Source organism: Diorhabda carinulata, chromosome 5 (assembly GCF_026250575.1).
Source record: "Diorhabda carinulata isolate Delta chromosome 5, icDioCari1.1, whole genome shotgun sequence".
NCBI classification, from domain to species: domain Eukaryota; kingdom Metazoa; phylum Arthropoda; class Insecta; order Coleoptera; family Chrysomelidae; genus Diorhabda; species Diorhabda carinulata.
The window spans coordinates 11,093,255-11,114,559 of record NC_079464.1 but is presented as its reverse complement, the minus strand read 5'-3'; the positions used below and the strand labels follow the sequence as shown (position 1 = coordinate 11,114,559).

Genomic DNA, 21,305 nt, shown 5'->3' with positions numbered 1-21,305 from the left:
GGTTTTGTTTTTATAGAAATGTGAGCCTCACGTCAAGAATGATGCGAAGATGCAACATCAGCATAATTAAATTATAAATTCTCGTACAAATTGTCATTGTTGTTCTTTTTTACTCATTTTACGCAAAGTTTGTAACTATCATTAACAAAATTGTATACAGTATGGTGCAAATGAAAGGAATAAATTCGTTATTTCGTAAACCGGCGACTTTAAGAAAAAATCCTGAAACCCGTCGATTGAAAAACTAACAAATTGAATTAATATTGAAATCGCAATTTCTTCATATTCAATTGTGACGCCCAAAATAGTGTTGCTATAGTTTTTGTTATTTTTCTTTATTTTGCAAACAGATCACATCTACCACTCGGATAATTAACGACAAAAATTATAAATGGGTAATATTTTTGTTAATATATTAATGTCATTTAAATTTTTAAAAAGATTTCTGTATATTACAATTTTTTCCGAGAGTTTATTCTATATGATTATTAATATTATTGTCTTGTATAATATTTCATAATTTTCTCACTTAATTTCAAAAGCCCGGTCTCTAAGTCTACGGAGATTTGTAGTTTTGAGTAAGAAATCCAGGATATGAATTCTTCCACGATTTGTTAATTAGCGATAACTTAACATTGGCCCAGCAATTAGATACAAAAACAACTGTGTCCTTTAAAGTTATCGTTTTTAACGAGCCCATGAGGTTCTCAGAAGATAATGCAAGACAGTTAACAAAAAGTGATTTGCGGTAATTTAACTTCACATTTTGTATAACGTTCTGATCCTTTGGTTGTATAGACGCCGTGGTATTAGGTGGCAGAAACTAAAAGAATATTGCGTAGTTGTGGTATGGAGTTAAACGTACGTTTTATTATCATAAAAGTTATATTTAATTTGAAAAATCTGGTTACAACCTGACAGTTCAAAAACGTCAGTCGCGAAACACGGGCACTAAAAGAAACTAATTTAGTTGCGTTCCAATTCACTAACAGGAACATTGCAAAATTTTTGCCGTTTTCAGAGATAACTTCATCTGCCGATGGATGCCCAGGACAATTATCCAACAATAACCTGACCTGACCTATAGTTCGGCTGTTATAAGTGCCGAGAGCTTTGTATTCTCTCTTTATTGTAGGGCTCCTATAGTGTTAGCTTGGAGTGTTTGTCAACTAGACAATGATATTTTTCGAATTTGTATAAAAGTAGTTTTTATATTAAAATGAGTGTCCATATCAAAGTACAATGGTAATATTTTACACTGTCCACAATTAGAGCTCCAGTTAATGCTTCAACTCCGATTTATTTCCTTTTTCCCACACTATAAAAACGATGTAGTTTTTAATAACTATAAAAAATATCTAATAACAATGTCAATTTTTAATTAATAACATCATTTATGTTACTATGGTACATATACATTTGATTTGAATCGTTGCAACAGCATGTACTTATTAAAACTAAAAACATTTTTCATTGAAATTTTATTACAGAAACTGTACTCCAATTCCAATTTGAACACCAGGATGAGTTTGGTCCCCTTTGTCATATATATACGGGAAGCAATAATTTATTTCTAAACGGGCCATATTGCCAAGCCTCAATGCAACTCCAAGTCCATACGACACCCTCAGATTATTTTGAATGAAATCTAACAAATTGCCATCTTTGAGAACTGAAAAACAAATAATATCAGTAAACAAATATTTCCTTATAAACCATGTAGTAAAAATTTGTCTCATATCTTGCAGCACATCAACTGTTATTCTTCCACAAAGTTGGACTACTTTTTATTTCAATTCATTTTAAAGCTACATAGATGAATAATACCAAAAAAGTTATTTGGACATGAATTTGTTTGCACAACGCGAAAAAATTATTTTATTGTGAAACCTTTGATTTTTTAAAAATTTTTTTACACAATTTTACAGAATTCCATCAATTTGATATTGTTATCAGGAAATAGTTCCTGGAATGTTTGTATTTTAAAACAAAATAACCATTTTTTCATCTTTTGTATGAACTTTTAGGAATAACAAGATATCAACTTATATAGAGAGCAAACCCCAACCAAAGATAGATCATCACTCACACGTTTCCACCAAACTCAGTTAAAGTGGATTTGAAATCCTAGAAAGCAATTAAGTTCAACAAAATTGATTGTGACTTAAATTAAACCTTACATTGATAGATTGCAATTTGTTGATTCCCAGTACTATATATCAACTGAAATATATGTAATGTGAAAAGAATTTCAATAGACTAAATCCAATATTCAGAAATAATTTCAATAATTTTTTAATTATCTTTTTGTGTCATCTTGTAAAAGCATTTTTTTATTAAATACTAATTCCAGTTAATAAACTCCATAACATTTTTTTTTATTTAACAATTACGTTTGTAAATTTGCAAAATAAAAGTTTACTCAATGGTCCAGAATAAAAAACAGGGAATAACAAAAATATGTATTGTGATTAATAAAATCACTTCTCCTACATTTTTTCAAACACCAGGCAGATTATTTGGCATTTTTGTTTCTGTAATGATTCTGAATTATGATAATTATTTACCTTCTATATTTCCTACGTTGCCTCCATTAATAAAAAAGTGAGTCCTAAATAAATCTCCGATTCCGCCTCTACCTGGTCTGAAAGGTAATGGTGTGAAAATATGTAAGCCTCCTGCCCAATAAGCTTTGGATCCAAGAGCATCTCCATCTGAATGTGGACCGACTCCTCGGCTCTGAAAACCTCGAACTGATAGAGGTCCACCCAAAAAGTACATATCGGACAGACTGATTTTTAAATTGTTACTGATACTAGTCATGTATCCTGTACAGAAGCATCCTTGCAAAACCTAAAATAAGTATAATGCATTCAGGGAGAATTATAAAAATTAATTATTGAGCTATTTTATTTTCCAATTGTAATTCAAGATCCTCAACATTTCTATTATAGTATTAACTACAATTATTAAGAAAGCTTCTGTGGTTAAGTAGGAATTTTTGAAAGCACTGGTGATATTCATACTGAATACACTGTTTACACTACCACTAAACCAAGACTCACAAATACACTACCTAACCTATCCAAGTTATCGTCTTCAGAGACTGAATGTAAACTGTTTGTTTACCTTCAATCTCTGGAGACGATAACTTGGTCATCAAAATGTGCATTAAACAGTGTAATTGTGAGTGTTGGTGTAGTGGTAGTGTAAACAGTATTTTCAGTATATCTCGGTTGTAACAATTTGAAACACTTCAAGAACTAGATAACACTATATCAAACTTAACTTAGACTCCAGGAATCAATGATATAGTGAAATAGATAATGTATACAGAATTTAAAAAAACTCACTATATCTTCCACAATGGAATAGTTTCCTTGTACAAATATATCATTTTTCAAAAAGCCAACATCTCCGCCCAATCCAGCTACTTCTGAAGTCAGTTGGAGTAAAGAACCACTAGTGGGAAATATTAAATCATCTCTAAGATCCAGTGATAGAATATGTCTTAAAGATGACTTTAAACTTGGTCCAGATTCTTTACGAACATCAAATGAGGTATTACGAGTTAAAACACTTAAATCACGAATATTTGCTTCCCATTGGAGATTATGCTTCAACTAAAAATAAAACAAAACTATTATGTATTCAGAAATTTTTCAAATTTGTACCAATCACATAAAATAATATGTTTTGACATGATTCCTGCTGTGTAGGTAAAATATCAAACAGCTAAATCAATATTTTACTAATAAACTTACTAAGGACCAAGAGTAGAAACCTAAATCAAATATTAATCCACGTTCAAGTTGTTTATACCCAGAAACAGGCCACTCGGTGTTCGACTGGAATATACTTGATGTTAACCTAAAAATAAAACTTAACTATAACAAGTACTTATAATTAAGATACTAAGATATTGAAAATTTAAGCAAATCAGCCAAATTCGTTTTTATAATATATATCACAATATTTAAAAATTTTATTTTGACAATGATATCCTTGTAGAGTATCCGCCATCTTATAAGGCTCTATGGCCTCTGTAAAAACTGCTTATGAAAATATAGATGAAAACCTTTGTTCCCAAAATTGAACTTACATTTTAAAAAGAAACCTACTCAACTGAGCAGTTCTAAAACAAAATGAGAAATATATAAAAACGTGATAAACAGTAACATAAATTTAAATGTGAGCCTGAAAAATGACTCGGAAGTAGAAGAAGCATCAAACAAACTAACCAGTATACTGTAAGAAACTGCCAAACAAACTACTCCTCTAAAAGGAGAAGTGAATAAGAATAACTTATAATAGTGCTGTATGAACTTTAGAAGCAAATAGAGCGTGATTTTTATTAAAGCTATTAGTTGTGCGTTAATTTAAAATAGAGTGCAGAAACGAACATTTTCGGTATATTTTATAAAGAAATATGTGAAATTAATGGTGCTGATTGCTTATCAGAGCGCGCGTGTCAGAATTGGTATAAAACATTCCTTTCTGTAGATTTTTCCCTCAAAGATGAGCAACGTTCTGGTCAGTCTACTGAAGTTGATGATGACCAAATCAAAGTAATAATTGAAGAGGATCATCATATAAATGTGGTTGCAAAGAGAGAAGCCACATGTATCACAAACAAGTTAAGAAGTTTGATACTTGGGTACCTCATGAATTGAAAAAAATTAACACATAGAATCAACATTTGTGATATACACCTTGAACAAAATGAAACCAACCCTTTTTTAAAAAGACTCATCACTGGATGGATGAAAAATGGGTCCTGTACAGTAACATAGTTCAAAAAAGATCATATAGCAAACATGATGAACCAGCATAAACCACATTGAAAGCTGCAAAACAACAAAAAAACTCGTGCTGTCAATTTGGTGAGATAACAAAGGTGTTCAGATGTTTACTGTCAACAATTAATGAAACTGGATGAAGCAAAGAAAAATAGCCAGAATTGTCAAATCAGAAAGGTTTAGTATTCCACCATGATAATGCAAGGCCCAACACATCTTTGGCAACTCTGGGAAACTATTGGAGTTTGTCTGGAAGTGATGCCACATCCCCCATACAACCCTGATCTGGCACCATCTGATTACCATTTATTTTGAGGTTTGCAGAATGGTCAAACTTTCACAAATGATGATGACCTTCAATTGCACCTGGTTCTGTTTTTTGATAAAGACCAGAAATTTTGTGAGCGTGGAATCATGAAGCTGAAAGAAAGATGGCAAAAGGTCATTGAGCAGAATGGAAGATATATAATTGATTAAAAACTATTCTTTGTAAAAAAAGTTTTATTTTACACTACAAAACCGAAATTACTTTGTCACCAACTCAAAAATTTACATTTCTAATCATATTTTAATAACGACAGAAGTAGGTCAATATGTCAAATTTTTACCTAATATTTTAAACTGATTTTTCTATAAAAAAAAGCCCTAAAATCAAGACAAATAATCTCAAAAAACATAAAAAGAAAATTAGTCTAAATTAATATATAGTTAGGAGTGCTATTGACAGTATACACTAAGCTTTGTTTATTATACTCACGTTGGGCGATATTTTCCTCTAAAAGGTTTGATAAATGCCAAATTAAAGTTACTAGATTTTTTTGAACCATGACTATATTCGACTTGTACTCTTTCTCCTCGACCAAAAATATTAGGAGCTCTCATTCCTATCTGCAAAACACCTTCATTGTTTCCTACATGAGTACTGACACCGCCTGTTATTCTCTTATGTTCTTTGACATTGAATGTTACCTTAAATAATTTAAAATGCAATAAATATTTAAGTGAATATAATATCAAAACTTACTTCTAAACCATCTGGGGTGGCCTTAGATCCTTTACTGGTATCAATGAACACAGATATATTCTTGAAACATCCCAGTTCATCTAATTTTACACGTGCCTAATAATATTAAGTAAGTAGTTAAATTTAGTCAATACATTTAAAAACTCGAAAATTACTAACTTTATGTGCTTTCAACAAAACATCTTGAAAATCTTTCGCTTTAAATAACTCTTTTATGCAATCTTCTACGATATCGTTTTTCGTCCTCGAAAGCCCATCTATATGTATTTTGTCAACTCTAGCCTAAAATCACCGATATTTATAGAACAGTATTTCCTTATATTATAAAATAAACTTATACGTACTTTAACGCCTTCTAAATCGATTTCCTTTATTTGTTCCCTGTCTGATGGTTCTCTGTATATATTTTTATTTTTAAAATTAAGTGTTTCTGTTACATTATCATCAACCTAAAAGTTTAAGGTTATTAATAAAAAAATTGTGGCATTATGGAATTTATATTTACTTTAGCATGTACTATTCCCATATTTAACGGATTCCACGAAATATAATTTAATACATTTTTTAAAAACCTCTGCCTGAAATATTATTCAAATTGGATTTTTTCAAAAAATCTGATGGGAATTAAATGAACACCCATTCCTTATTGGCAGTAAAATAAACTGACATATGTCACATGATCCAAGATTTGGTTTTTTTTCAAGATACTATTTATAATATAGTCTATACAACAGAACTAATACTACGTTTTTTTGTTTACACTATCGATCTGTTTCAACGTTCAACTATATAGTGTGAATTTGCTCGAGTCAAATATATGGTGCATTCCACTAAGCGATCAAAGTGCCAGAAACACTTTTTTTGGGCGTTCTACATAGCGACTACGATCATTGTAGTCGCTGCGGGAACGTCACGAGTAACGTTTATCCTTGTCAAGAAGTGGGTCGATGTGAGCAGCGAAATTTTCAAAACTCAAGCAACGCAGATTGCAACCATGAGAATATATCTCATTATTGGATGCGGTATGGGATATTATAAGTACTTTTGAAACATTTTTGTGACGCACCACCAACTATTTTACTATCGCCGCAGAAGATATTTTGAGTTTAGTTTAATGGAAATAGTTAACACTCCACTAAAAAATCCAATTATTTTCTGATTTGCCATTCGTTAATATTTGGCCAAAATGCCATTCCACTTGGATTTACGATTATAACAATCTGGACTAAGTGGAACGGGAAAAATCATGGTCGTGAACGTGATTGTCATGAGTGCACAGTGGAATGCACCCATAGTATACTCGAATAATACACGGATTTTTATGAAAAATAACAGTCACAGAACATAACCTTAGGGTATGTTATGTGAGAATAGTAATCAATCAACAACGTAAATATTTACTTTTTAAGAGGATAAAATGGCTGAAAAAAAGGCAAATTGTTTGGATATTAATGGACCTAATTTTAATCCGAATATGTATTTAGAAAAAATATTCAAAGAATACACTTTAAAACAAATATTGGATCACGAAAGTGAAGTTGTTAAAGATACCCAAACACTACACTCTGATATGCAGACACTGGTTTACGAAAATTACAATAAGTTTATATCAGCAACAGATACTATCAAGAAAATGAAATATGATTTCAAAAAAATGGAAACTGAAATGAATTTATTAGCTTCAAATATGGCCTCTATTACATCGTTTTCTGGTCAAATAAATAATACTTTAAAAGACACACGTCAAAAAATTAGCAAATTATCTGGTGTACATGCCTTGTTACAAAAATTGCAGTTTCTTTTTAAGTTACCAAATACGCTTAAAGCTCGAATGGAAGAAAGAAACTATATCTTAGCAACTCAAGACTATCTTCATGCACAGAGAGTCCTGCAACAATATGGTGATATGCCTTCATTTCAGGGAATTAAAGGTGATTGTGAATTAATTGTGAATGAGTTAAAAACAGAATTAAGGAAACAGTTTTCAAATCCAAATGCTTCAGCTAAAGAACTAACAGAAGCAGTTGATTTGTTATTAAAATTAGATGAACCAGCAAAAGAACTATGTATGGAATTCTTGTCATGTGCTGAAAAACGTCTTGCCGAACAGTTAGTTATGTTGAAAGATCAAAGTGAACAACGTGATATCATAGAGTTTGTTGACCTTGGTTGTTCAGGATTTTTGAGTGATTTATGTTTGATTGTTGCTTCTTTTCATGATATGTTCATAAATAGAGTACATACTGAGAGTATTGAAAATAGTGATATTTTTGAAAATTTTGCTGCTGTTGAATTGGATAGTTTTGTGCAAGATAATATGAAAAAGTATTTTGAGTTAGTCCAGAATAAAGTAGATTCTGAACAAGATGTCGGCGATACTAGCATATTAGTACAAGCTCTTGATAGATTTTATAAAAGAATAGAAAGCAACACCCTTTGTAAAGACATAGACTTTGCTAAAGTTGCAGCAGATATTGTTATTAATGCTGCTAGAAAGCAATGTAAATCTCATCTGCAAATTCTAAAAATGCATTTTGCCGACACCTTAACAAAAATTAGACAAACATTAAGTACCCCTAAATTAATCAATGAAGAAGAATCAACTAAAAATTTAAATGAACTACTTAATTCTTTGGTTGTCACAATTGTTGAAAAAGTAAAAGGAGTATTACAAGATTTAGTCGTGTTCCTTGAACCAACTGTAAATTTTGCAAACAAACCACAATTTAAAGATAGTTTTTGTATAGATAATGTAAGAGAAGGTTTAATTGTATGCTTTCTTCATCACTTAACAGCTACTGCAAGGAGTTTTTGTGCTAAAGGAGCATCAGATCCAAAAATGCCACCTACATTGTTACTAGTGTTATCTAAATTTTGTATAGATTTTCAAAATGGACACGTGCATTTTATATTATCTCAAACTGACGAATTGTTTAATATAAATTCAAAAGATAATCTTTCTCTTACAAATGAAACTGAAATAAATAATGCAATGCAAGAATCAGCACAAGAATTGTTGAATTATTATGTAAGAATTCAAGGACTTAACTGTTCTCAGATGCTTAGAAAGAGTGTAGAAACTAGGGATTGGTTACATACTATTGAACCAAGAACAGTTAGAGCAGTTATGAAGAGAGTAGTAGAAGATATAGCAGTGATAGACTCAACAGTATCTCAATTGTATGAAGACCAAGGAAATAATGGTACAGAACATAGCAGTGATTCTAGTCGTAAAGCCCATAGCATATCTCTTCCCAGACATCAGTATCGTTCTAATTGGTCAAATTACACTCCAAATCCTTTAGATTCTGCCTTAGTCTCCAACATGCATAGACTATTTAGTGAAAGAATAGATATATTTTCATCTGTACAATTCAATAAGATTTCAATTTTAACTGGAATTATAAAAATCAGTTTGAAAACATTTATGGAATGTGTTCGTCTCAAAACATTTAGCAAATATGGATTACAACAAATTCAAGTGGATACTCACTATTTGCAGTTGTATCTTTGGAGATTTGTGGCTGACGAGAATCTAGTCCACTTCTTATTAGACGAAATATTAGGTTCCGCTGCACACAGGTGTCTGGAACCAGTTTTAATGGAACCAAGTGTTGTTGACATTATTTGTGAAAGGGGACAAAATTAAGTATGTTTTTTTATTAAAATAGCAAATGATTTTAACATACATAAATGTATTTAATCTATAGTTATAAACTTAAATTGTAATATTGTATTCAATATAAATGTTATTTATTCAATAATCTTTACTCGCAAAAGTATCCACAGTTATCAGTCTCAGCAACAATTGATGCTGATTTTTAATGCTGACACCCAAATTGTAATTCATTTTTTAAAAGCGGGACCTAGGGCAAGTAATAAAGCTTCAAACTCTCAGACAATTATATAAGCAATGTGTTACTTGTTCCCTTGTTTTTTTATCAATATAATTTGGTTCGACTTTAGTTATTTTTGAAAACTTATGACTGTAATTCTATGTATGTTACAGAAATATTTTTAAAGACTAAAATTTGACTAACCTGGTTTCACATTGTTCCAAGGTTAAGGTTGCTTTTTATTTTAGGATATGAACTCTTATACTGATCTTGATAATTCTTTGATCCTTTGTAAGTTTTCGTTTGGATCAGCTCTGTTTGTTTCAATTGTTTGCTTTCATTTAATTTTTCAACAGGAAAATTAATAAAAATGAACAAAAAAGTGATTGAAGCGAAAATATACAAGTTCCAAGGAAATTTGTATTAAGAAAAAATTATAAAAGAAATAAAGGGAATATTAATATGAGACCAGTTAGAAGATCATTATTTAGTTCTCTAATAAAAGACAATGAAATGAAAGTATCTAATTATTTATGTAGAAAAGACAAAACAATATAAATATCCAACTTGGAATGGAAGAAAAGAGAAAAGATGCAGAGAACATGAAAGAAATTGTAGTATAATAATAGAGATACCAAATGAAACAAGGAAACTTAGAATGATCAAAAGTATGAAGCATCGAAAGAAAAGATAAATTCAATGTTATGAAGAAATGTACAAAGCAAACCAAGATAAAAAGGAAAACTATAAATGGGGGGTAAGCTTCTAGTTCATATCAAAGCATGTATTAGAATACAAACTAAAGAGTAGATGTTTTAAAAGATAATACTAATAATAATAATATATTTTGTTAAAGACTTAAAGAAAAGTCAAAACGTCAAAATTTATCTTTCTTTTAAAAACTATCAAAAAAAAACTAATTTTGAAACAGAAGAGGCCTAAAATCAAGAGCATCGTGTATTAGATTCCGTTTCAAGAATTTTTGAATCTTTATAATTGAATTTGTTTTTTTTTTTATATTTCATGGTTCGTTAATGCAGTTCTATTTTTTTTATCGTATTGATGACCTCTTAGTCTATTTTTTGAATACTGAGATGTTTGCCATATGTAGACAGCGTCACAATTAGTACAAAGCACTTGATAAATAATATGACTTCTTTTGTTTTTTGGATGAAAGAAAAAATTAAAGAAAATACAATACAATCGTTATAGTTAAGTAAGTGTCATAAATAGGTACGTAATTAATGAAGTTATTGAAACTAAATTATAAATATTAAATAATAAAGTAACACAAGAATAACATTTTGTTTTCTAAATTTTAAATCCTGTCACCAGGTAGAAAGTAGAAATCTCATCTACGTATTAAAGAAAGTGAGTTCCAGGATTCTCTATAGTTATTATAGATTTACTGAAATACTAAATTATAATCCAATCAGTCTTCCCACACTGTATGATTTGTAAATTATGTTATTAAAATATTGAGAAAATAAAGTTCGCTGTAAAATTGTTTTTATAAGAGACAATCCTTTATGATAAATGATATAATTCATGAAGGTGAGTTCACAGAACATACACTAAGGTATGTGTGAGTTTTTCTACAACAAAGTTTGTAAATCATAGATGATTATTAATTCATACTTTTTGATTTTTCTGTATTTAAGAAAGTTTCAAAATTTTTGACAAATGACGGTAGCTACGCCGTTTGTATTCATGTTTGAGTCAACATCACTTGAGATTCTTATTTTTAAACAAAGATCAGTTACATATCGATATAAGGAAGGGAAAGATTTTAATTTTTTTTGTTTAAAAAATCAAAATTGCAAAATGAATCGTATCACATTATTCTTATATCATTAAACTCAAAGCATGTTAGCTTGTTGGGGAAGGATAGTTTATTTTGATTTACAGAATTACTGATAAATAGAAAATAAAATTTTGAGTTTAGGTCTTCTTAGTTACATAATATAATTAATAAGTATTAAGTTTTTTTTAAATAGCGTTTTTAATAATTTATAAAAATAGATAGAAAAAATACTACATTCAAATTTAAACGGTTATAAATTTATTAAAAACAAAATTATTGAAAAGTACGACCAAACCTTTACCTTTAAAAACATCTGTACTTGTGTAATTCACTATACCCTATTTCGTTAACTGCTAATTTCAAAAATGATTGATAAATATTTATCTCATTACTTACTGTGAGTAAATGATTGATACTCCACTCTGTGCATAATATATTAGATTGAAAAACTTGTATTTTAGGATTTATAATTTGCTGAGTAACGTCTGAAGCTCAAATTTCTGAAACCGTTGGTGAGATACACACTAATCTCTAAGATAATAACTTTAATATTAAAACAGTGTAATTTAGGTTAGTGAACAGTAATCATAACAGCAAATTGTAATAATAACAAATTGAGTAGCTATTTCCATTTTTACAGGCATAAAAGTATCAAATTATAATGGCAAAATCATACTATTTACTGAAACAAAGATAAATAATACATCTTTTATACAAAAATATTCATTTAAATAGTTAGGCTAAAACACATGTGTGTCCTGTATGGACAGTTTCTATAAGTGTGTTCTGACTAAGTGAAACAACTAGTGTATCGTTCTCTCTCTCCTCCGACCGCTTCAGTTAGTTATTATTTTCCCACTACTGATATGTTAGTGAATTTTCAAGCATGCGCAGTATAGATAAAGTATCTCGAACGCGAGAGAAAATGAATACTGTCGGCACCGTAACGTAGACAAGTTTTTTCCCATCAGAACTGTCCATATAGGAGTATTACATAAATGTTAAAACAGGTATTGTCAATGTACTATTGGCGAAAACCACGTGCCACTCGATGGCGCTGAATTTGGCTACCATAGCGGTGAACAATACAATCTGTAAGGGTGTTGGATGATGTTTAGTTTTTTTTATGTTCTTTTAGTGATTTTGGTAAGGTTTGCTCTATTTTCGTGATTTCCGTTATTTCCCAAACGTGTTGGTGTCGTTAGAACAAAAACAAAAAGTTTTGTTTGGCAGAAAATCAACAGATGTCACCCACTTCATAGTTTTCGCGAATAGACCATTTTCAATTCCAACCCCTGTTTTATACTAGTAGGTCTACAAGAAGGTGTAAATTAGTATTATTACTATTATTCTTCATTTAATAATAATCAAATTTTTATTATTACTAATCTACTTAATTATAATGAATATCTAAAATAACAAAGTTTAAACTCAATAGTGGTTCACCATTAATTCAAAATCTTTAACATTATCAGTAGCCAGAGACTGTTGATTATGATACACTGATGTAGAATTTCATAACACGATATTTCTGCATAAGGGCAACATAAGGAGACGTTTCATATCCAGAACTTCTTTCACAAGAACTGTTTTTGGTATATTTTCAAGAACAGCATTCTTCAAGCTTTTACCCTTCTCGATGTTTTATTGACTCCAGTGTGCACGTTATAGAACAGTTCACCACATACTATAACCAGTGATCATGTTATGTTCTATTAAAGAATGATCTTCTTTTGGAACTGGAACCACCCCTGCATTGTTTTCTTTATGATGTCATCAGAAGAAACTTTCCAATTCAATGCTAAACAATCAAATCCTGGACGAATTAATGATGATTTCAAACCAAGAGATGTTTTTCTGCATTTTCCATCATAGTATTTTAAACTGACATTTAAGTTTCCAAACATTGCCTTCTTTAAATACCTTCCCTGAATTAATTATTTTAAATTAGTTAAACAAATTCTCTCTTTACAGCTTCTCTTTTTAGTGAATATTTTTCAATTTGCCTCTTGTCTCTAGGTGAATTACAACCTATTCTAGGAATTTTTAAAAATTTGCAAAAATGCAGCATGCCACACTTTTCAAGTTGGCAGATGATTCAGTAAAATGAAGTTTGTGGTCACCTTTTTCACTTATTAGGCATCACATATCACTATGGTTCTTGAGCATCTTATATTTCCTGAAGATACTTGAACATGCTGAAGAAAGTAAATTAGATTTTAGACTTGCATGGTTACTCCATCCAACATCTTGAAATGACAATTCTTTGCAGTGGTAAAAAATATTCTTAACATGTAGAAATGATGAGAGTGTAGAGTTCTTTGGCTTGGTATCTGTAGCAGAAACTGATAGTACAATCGAAAAATAATCTATGCTATAGACTATTAAGATGTCTAGATGTAGAATATTAAATTTAATGAGATCTTGTTTAAAATAATAAAAATGAGACTAATAATTAATTTGAAAACAATCTTATGAATATTTTGCGTCCTTGTTTCAATTCCATTTTGTAGGAAATTACTTCCTCTCTCTGGATTTCTTTTTGGGTGTTTTCACAAAGAATTGTTCTATTTTATACTTATCTTGCAACTATGCTTCATCAAACTTTAAAAACACATTGGTCTATAATAACAAATCAAGAAATATGTAATTAACTTTTCTATATTATTTTTTAAATCTGTCACCTAGCTCCTAACAGCAAATGAAAATAGAAAGCTGGTTGTGTTTCCGAATCCATGATGAATTCAAGTTTTAGAGAAGTTATCAATTAATAACATTGTTTTTAGGACATTCAACACAATTTTAAGAACTCTAAAATAGTTTTAAATGACAGCTATGAAACAGCAGGGATATCAATTTAAAAAAATTACAAATTTTTCCAATATTATATTATTTTTCATGAAATTTAAGTTGGAATTTCTGGAACCATTGGTGATATTCATACTGAACATACACGTTACACCAACACTCAGAATTACACTTGCTAGCGCGCGTTTTGATAACCAAGTTATCATCTTCAGAGTAAACTGTGTATCTCTGAAATTATTTGGAATAATTTTTTTTAATTTCAGATTTGTTCTCATGTAGTTTGACCATCATTGAATGTACACAATAAAGATCTGATCAGAATACAAAAAAGTTTTATTTGAAGATGAATTTTTTCAATGATTGTCGTTGAAATTTGAGTAACATAAAATACTTCATATATATAAAAGACAATAATTGTTCAAAGCTATAAAATATTTTATGCTATTAGTGTTTTATTATAGTAAATATATAAAGAATTCTTATAAATGATTATTTTTGAGCCTATCACATACCATAAATTTGAAATTATTCAATGAACATAATATATACTATCTTAAATATTGCTGTTTTAGCTGAAAATATAAATTAACATTAAAATTGTACAAAAAGATATAACCAAACCCAAAATAATAGAATCTCGTCGTTTTCTAATGTTAATTCTCTGGATTAAACTATTAATTAAAGGATACTTATTCGAAATATCATTGAATCTGGTTTGTAGCCTTTTTAAGGTTTGTCTCTGTGATGTTAAATGTTCTCTTGTTTCCATTGCTATTGATATTTGATCATTTACGAGACGATCAGAACTGCAAAAACATTGATTTTGAATACATACATTCACAAAAAAATAAAGAATAATTAGAAGAAACAATAGTTTTTGAAATTACTTTTTAAAAACATCAAGTACATTATAAGCCAACAATTATTCAATAGAATTAATTCATATATAATTATAAGGAAATAAAAAAACAAAACCAATTAAGGCTGTGTTTCCCAACGTGGAGCCCACTCCCCAAAGTGGGGATTGTAAAGGGAAGCAATTCTAAAATGAACTCGACTTTTACCCAGGTCCATTTAAATGTAATGCTATATTTCGAGGTCAAAATTAAAACAAACAAGCAAATTCTTAAATAATTGTGGCAAATAAATATTATAAAATTGTTTGACAATAACAAATTTTTTTCTGGCATCGTCAAATTAACATTCTTGCAACAAGGGACCCCCTGGTGCTTTAGAATTTTGCTAAACAACACAGTTGTTCGCATCTGAATCAAAGAACTTCAATTTTTGAAGAAAGTAAGTTGAGGTCCGATTATGCATATCTAAAAAAGAAGCAGTTAAACAAGTGGCGCTGTAAGCCAAGATCAGTCTCAAACGTCAAGGGTCAGCTGACCAATGCCAACTAAGAAGAATTCCTTTTCTTCACAGTCACGGGTGTATTATGTATTAATTTTTAAATTGATGTTAACATTTTTATGGAGTTGAAGGGGTGAAGAAAGATCTGCTTTTAATTTATGTAAGTTATGTTTTGTTATTGTTTCTCTAACTTTTTCTAAAATAATAGGCAAATTAATTCACTTCTGAATATTTCATTCTTAAAAATCTCTCCATTTTTTCTACTTGTCATTTATTTAAAAGAAAAATTCTCTGATTAAAACAAATTAATTTTTCAACAAGGATGATGCAGCCAATTTTTGTGGATTTGTCTAATATATCAAATAAGCAATATCAAGAAGAACTCTCAGAAATGTAAAATGATGAATCGGTTAAAAAACTTTATTAAATATAAAAAGGAGTGATGGCTTTGTGACGAAAGAGATATCAAATACCCAAATTTAACCTAAGGTGCAATAAAACTATTGTTACCATTCCCATCTTCATATTTAGCTGGATGTTTACTGGTAAAAAATAAAATCGTCTGAATATAACAGAACTGGAAGACTGAGACTGAAGCTAACCAAAATGGAACCTAGCATAAAATCTTTGTGCATTTGAATTTTAGTTTTTATTATGTTTTGAAAATTTATTTAATGTGTTTTGTTAAGAATTTCCTAGTGATTTCTTCCTAAAACCTATCATTCCTTAACTGAACAATTAAATTTTTCTATATTAAAAATATGTTACATAAGACAGCATAAGAATTTTAGAAGGGCTAGGGTGGGGTATGGCACAAAAAAGGTTGGGAAAACACTGAATTAGGGTATTGTCTAATAAATACCTTTTGGTTGAATCAATTACTAAATAATCATACAATTTCTATATTGTAAATGGAGAGTAATATTGTAATCCTTTCTGAAATATTCAGTCTGTTCAAAATTCAGAAGGAAGGAAGAATTTCTATAAAACTCATAAAAATCTTACTTATGTATGTGCTGATTTTCTTTTAAATATATATCTCTTCTATTATTAACTCCATCTGTTCTAAAATTATCTGAACCTCGTAAAAGATCCTCTCGTTGTCTTTGGCTTTCCCTTAATGAATTTGTTTTCCTAAAATCTCTTGATAAATCTGCTAATATATCTTTATGTCTTTGTAAAGTGTGCATCATTGCAGCTCCTGTTACAGGTTGCTCTGCCAGTCTATCATTTATTTGTGTTAACTGAAAAGATACAATGTAATTTGAATTGAGATTTTAATATGTAATATGACCTAATTATATTCACAAATACTTTTTAAATCATTTTGTTAGATTTTCTCTATAATAACAAGCATGTAACAAACATATTAAAAACGTTTATCGAAATTTTTATGAAGTGAATTTTTTGAGGGCTAATTAATAAAAAATGGATCCATAAAACATAAGAAAATAAGAAGACTGAGTAATTACTATTTTTATTTTTTTTTTAAATATATTTAAAGCCTCAAACATTACTTATATGTAAATGTAGCAATAATTGAAAATCGTAATTATGTGCTCACTTTATTTAGTAGCTCTTCAATTTCCACAGACATTGCTTCAAAAGTGTCATCTCCAGATAAAAGGGGTATAGTGTCTGGATTTCCAGTACTAGGAGTTTTAATTCCAGCACCTAATTTACTAAACGCTACTAACTTAAGGTCGATTTCATTTTCTAGTTGCCTTGCCTGCTTTCGCAGATCTACAATGAAAATAAATAAGATTCAAATAATGAACTTTATCAGAAAGTTTATTGTTTGATATATATTTATATATACATATATGTATATACTATAATATTAACCTTCATAGGAAAATGCTGCAGCCATTTTTCATAAGAATATTTATTCATTTATTTTGCCAACTGTTTTGACAACTTTGATTGTCAGGGAAAAGTTCATATTTGTTGATCATGCGAAATATCTTCTGTTTTGAGGCCTTCACTGTCTTTGTGATTAGATACAAACTATACTAATAATTTTAAGTACTTATCATTTTATTAATATTTATTTTGAGTATTTATATATCAAATTTTAACGTGATTATTCGTACTTGTTTTCGAATATTCAACACAGAAATAAATAATTAAAAAAACTTTCTAGTAAGACACTGCAAAAGTTCAGCCACAAAGTTTATAATTTATACTTCTGTGGTTTAGCTACGAAAATCAGTTTTACACTGTTATTTCCCTAACAAAGTTCATAAGGATGGATGGTATCTCTGAGTGAAAGTGGTGACATTTGAAATAACGGTTTTTTGTGATTTGAAAACAAACTTTTTTCTTTTAAAGGAAACTAATTAATAAACATAAACATGTTACCAGGTAAAAGTGACTCATTCTCCTTTCATAGTGGGGAGAGTGTTAATCGATGTTCCATTAGAAGTACAGGTATGCAGAATTGCAGGAGAAAATTGGAAGATAATTTCAATGACAAAACTGGAATACAAGAAAACAGATCAGTATTAGGAGTATTATCCCTTAATGATAATGCTAGAAAAACACTCAGAAATGGAGCAGAAAGAATAACTAAAACATTAAATATATTTAGAACATCATTAGGGACTTTTACACAAGTGAGTGAAGCTTTATATATTTTTCAATCTTATTCCTAAATTACTACGAAATATTTTATAAACATATTGCTATTTTTTTATGTTTATTCAAGCCTTAAAATGTGTAGTTGACCTTAAGTTAAAGATCATAATGTGTTTTCAGAGGTTCAAAATATCTACCAAACGACGACAGATATTAGAAGAAGGTCCAATGACTCCAAACTGTACCAACACTCCTTATGTGAAACAAGTCTTGGGACGGACACCAACAAAAATGTACAGTCCATTTGGTATTGACAGTCCTTATAATGCTACGACTTATAACAAAGAAAATCTGCCTTAGAAACAATATAAAGCTGGGTTAACTGTAATTAATTCTACAATAATACAATACAGTATTTATATATTTTTAAGATATTTGAAAATTATGCACTAATTGCACATCTGATAGATGTTAGTTAATTAATGAGAATGTAGTACACTTTCTTAAATGTATGATCATATTTTTTGTCATTTTTACTTGTGTTTATCTACAAATTATATTTTTCATAAAATACATTTGTTTTATTGCCTATTATTAAAAGTTTACTTTTAGCTGGGTACAATTCCCACAGGAGTCCATGTAACCTCTTGGAGGTCTGAGGGGGTTGAACATGCTTTTAATGGTGTTGTTTTGTCCCTTCAAAGAGTGCTATATATAAGTTAACAAAAATAAATGTACTACATAATTAATATTAGCATGTGACATTAAAATGATATTATTAGAATTAGCCAATAATTTTAGCGTCATAATATTACACATTTGTATCATATGTTTATTTTTTGTTTGATAAAAAAGCGAGTTGTAGAGACGACTTTAAATAAGACAGTTATCATTTTATACAGATTTTTGTACCTGCTATTTGAATTAATAAATGTTTAACAAAGGACTGTTTGTATATCGATAAAAGGAACTTATCGTGAACACTGATTCTAGTTATATCTTGCAAGATTTAATATTTTTATTGAACATTATTATATTTTTAGCTCTTCGGGGAGTCCGCTCCCCCCGCTGGCACGCCACTGGTTTGACACCCTGCATTTAATTCTTTACTTTTGTGTGGTTTGAGCACAGAATTTGTCACTAGTCGTCTGTATTGGTATTGTTTCGTTTGTTATCTATAACATTCTCACAAACTGTGTTCACTTGTTAAATGATGATGGTCTGGTTATTATAGGCAATTTTAATATTCCCCAATACTATAGGACGCATGTTGATTCAACCAAAGATGATAGGTTTATAACTTATTTAAACAACTTCACGAAATTTTTTAATAAACAATTGAACAAAGTTATGAACTCTCAAAATCGTACTCTTGATGTAGTTTTCAGTCAGAATCAATTTCCAGTAAGCAGATATGATGATCCGTTAACTCATGAGGATGGATTTCACCCCTCCCCTAAAAAATGCAAATGAGTCATTTCCATCACCACTGCATCCGAGGTACAACTTTTAACAAGGACATTATTATTTGTCCCATTTAAAAAAAAATAATAAGGTTGTAGACTATCCATAAGTAATGAATAGCATGGTAGATCTACAGTCACGAATTTATATTATAATTTTTCCAAAGCTTTTGATCGATTCATTTACCAATTTCTTTGTCATACCTCATGGATAGAGAACTTAGTTACTTACCATGGTTATAACTCCATAGAAACTAACGCGTCCTATGGAGCTCAGTACTTAGGCCACTATTATTTTTAATATTTATAAACGGATTGTTTGAGGATTAAATTCTTATGTTCTCCTTTATGCAGATGATCTGAAGATACTCGAACATTGATGACTGCCACTTACTTCGACTATACGTAAATGTTCTTACTTGATATTCCTTCACAAAATTGTGAAAAATTGACCTTCCAGAATTGCTGAACTGGGCCATGCTTAAATACCAGGGCTGGGTCAAGATTAAATACCTAGACTTATTCATTACATAACTTTTTCTTCTTTATCTTTATTTCATCTCTTTATTTATTTTTTATTCAATATAATTTTTTTTATTTTAAAAATAAGCAAACATAAATTTTTATATTTAATCTTACTCTTACTGTAATTAACAATATAAAAATATCAGTTAATTAGTTAAATAAAAATATTAAACACTTGTAGATTGCACAAGTCTGTGCTACTGTCGTTAACCTCACTCACAGAGCTGATGTTCACACTTAAATTATTTAAGGTTTGCCCAATCACAATTGAGTTAGTTTTTTCTCTATTCAATGCACGCGCCATCTTTGAACTCGAAGATACGCATGAGACATAGTTACTTTTAGTAGTAATAAATAGTAAAAAACACACACACTGAATAAACTAGAGATCGTATTGATCAGACCCATAATAAAAAAAAGTATGGTTGCCGACGGACGAAAATACTCGAACCACGCCAGGATTGGCCCAACCTTGGTAAGGGTACATATCCGCCAGTTAAGTTAAACAATACTGAAATACCACAATCAGATAGTACTAAAAACTTAGGAATTCACCTAGACAAAAAACAACACATCACAAAAAAGGAAAACAACTTGATATAAAAGCAAGAGAGCTACATTGGTTGATAGGGAGGAAATTCAAAGTCTCAAGTGAAAACAAAGTTTACAAATATTATTTAGAGATCCCAATCTAAAATACTCCGTCAATTAGTAGATGCTCCATGGTATCTAACAAATCACACCATTCACGTGGACTTGGGAGTGACCACTGTACAAGAAGTTATCCAAGAGAGGGTCACCAAATATCACAAAACAATAGAAACCCACACAATTCCACTACTTGAGGAGTTGTTAATGCCACGAAACGCGAAAAGACTGAAAAGAAGTTGGCCAAAATGAGGTCAGCCTCACCAAGACATTATAGATGTTTGATTATCTAACACTCTCTAGCAAATTAACCCATATAATGTAAAAAATATTCTGATTGTTAATAAAAAAAACTTGTTATAATAATAAATAAAAATATATGTAATCTTATGGGGAAAAAACGTCTCTACGTTACGGTGCCGACAATATTCATTCTCTCTCTCGTTCGTGACACTTTAGCGCCCG

The 21,305-nt window shown here is 29.9% G+C and overlaps 4 protein-coding genes across 4 annotated transcripts; 2 read left to right on the top strand and 2 right to left on the bottom strand.

Moving 5' to 3' along the window:
- Positions 1-1,357: 1,357 nt before the first annotated feature.
- Positions 1,358-6,614, bottom strand: LOC130894139 (sorting and assembly machinery component 50 homolog A). The gene is made up of 9 exons (XM_057800741.1): positions 6,329-6,614; positions 6,168-6,272; positions 5,983-6,105; positions 5,824-5,919; positions 5,557-5,768; positions 3,765-3,870; positions 3,354-3,623; positions 2,568-2,853; positions 1,358-1,672 (listed from the first exon to the last, which is right to left on the bottom strand). The coding sequence occupies exons 1-9, from the start codon at positions 6,347-6,349 to the stop codon at positions 1,485-1,487; spliced, it is 1,407 nt and encodes a 468-aa protein (XP_057656724.1). The 5' UTR covers positions 6,350-6,614; the 3' UTR covers positions 1,358-1,484.
- A 131-nt stretch (positions 6,615-6,745) lies between these two features.
- Positions 6,746-9,587, top strand: LOC130894138 (vacuolar protein sorting-associated protein 51 homolog). Its single transcript, XM_057800740.1, has one exon. The coding sequence runs from the start codon at positions 7,241-7,243 to the stop codon at positions 9,470-9,472; it is 2,232 nt and encodes a 743-aa protein (XP_057656723.1). The 5' UTR covers positions 6,746-7,240; the 3' UTR covers positions 9,473-9,587.
- A 2,117-nt stretch (positions 9,588-11,704) lies between these two features.
- Positions 11,705-17,573, bottom strand: LOC130894141 (Golgi SNAP receptor complex member 1). Its single transcript, XM_057800744.1, has 4 exons — positions 17,473-17,573; positions 17,192-17,370; positions 16,633-16,871; positions 11,705-15,077 (listed from the first exon to the last, which is right to left on the bottom strand). Exons 1-4 carry the CDS (start codon positions 17,495-17,497, stop codon positions 14,840-14,842), a joined length of 681 nt encoding a protein of 226 aa, XP_057656727.1. The 5' UTR covers positions 17,498-17,573; the 3' UTR covers positions 11,705-14,839.
- Positions 17,574-17,892: 319 nt separating this feature from the next.
- On the top strand, positions 17,893-18,780 carry LOC130893966 (uncharacterized). The gene is made up of 2 exons (XM_057800429.1): positions 17,893-18,242; positions 18,385-18,780. Exons 1-2 carry the CDS (start codon positions 17,982-17,984, stop codon positions 18,562-18,564), a joined length of 441 nt encoding a protein of 146 aa, XP_057656412.1. The 5' UTR covers positions 17,893-17,981; the 3' UTR covers positions 18,565-18,780.
- Positions 18,781-21,305: the final 2,525 nt, after the last annotated feature.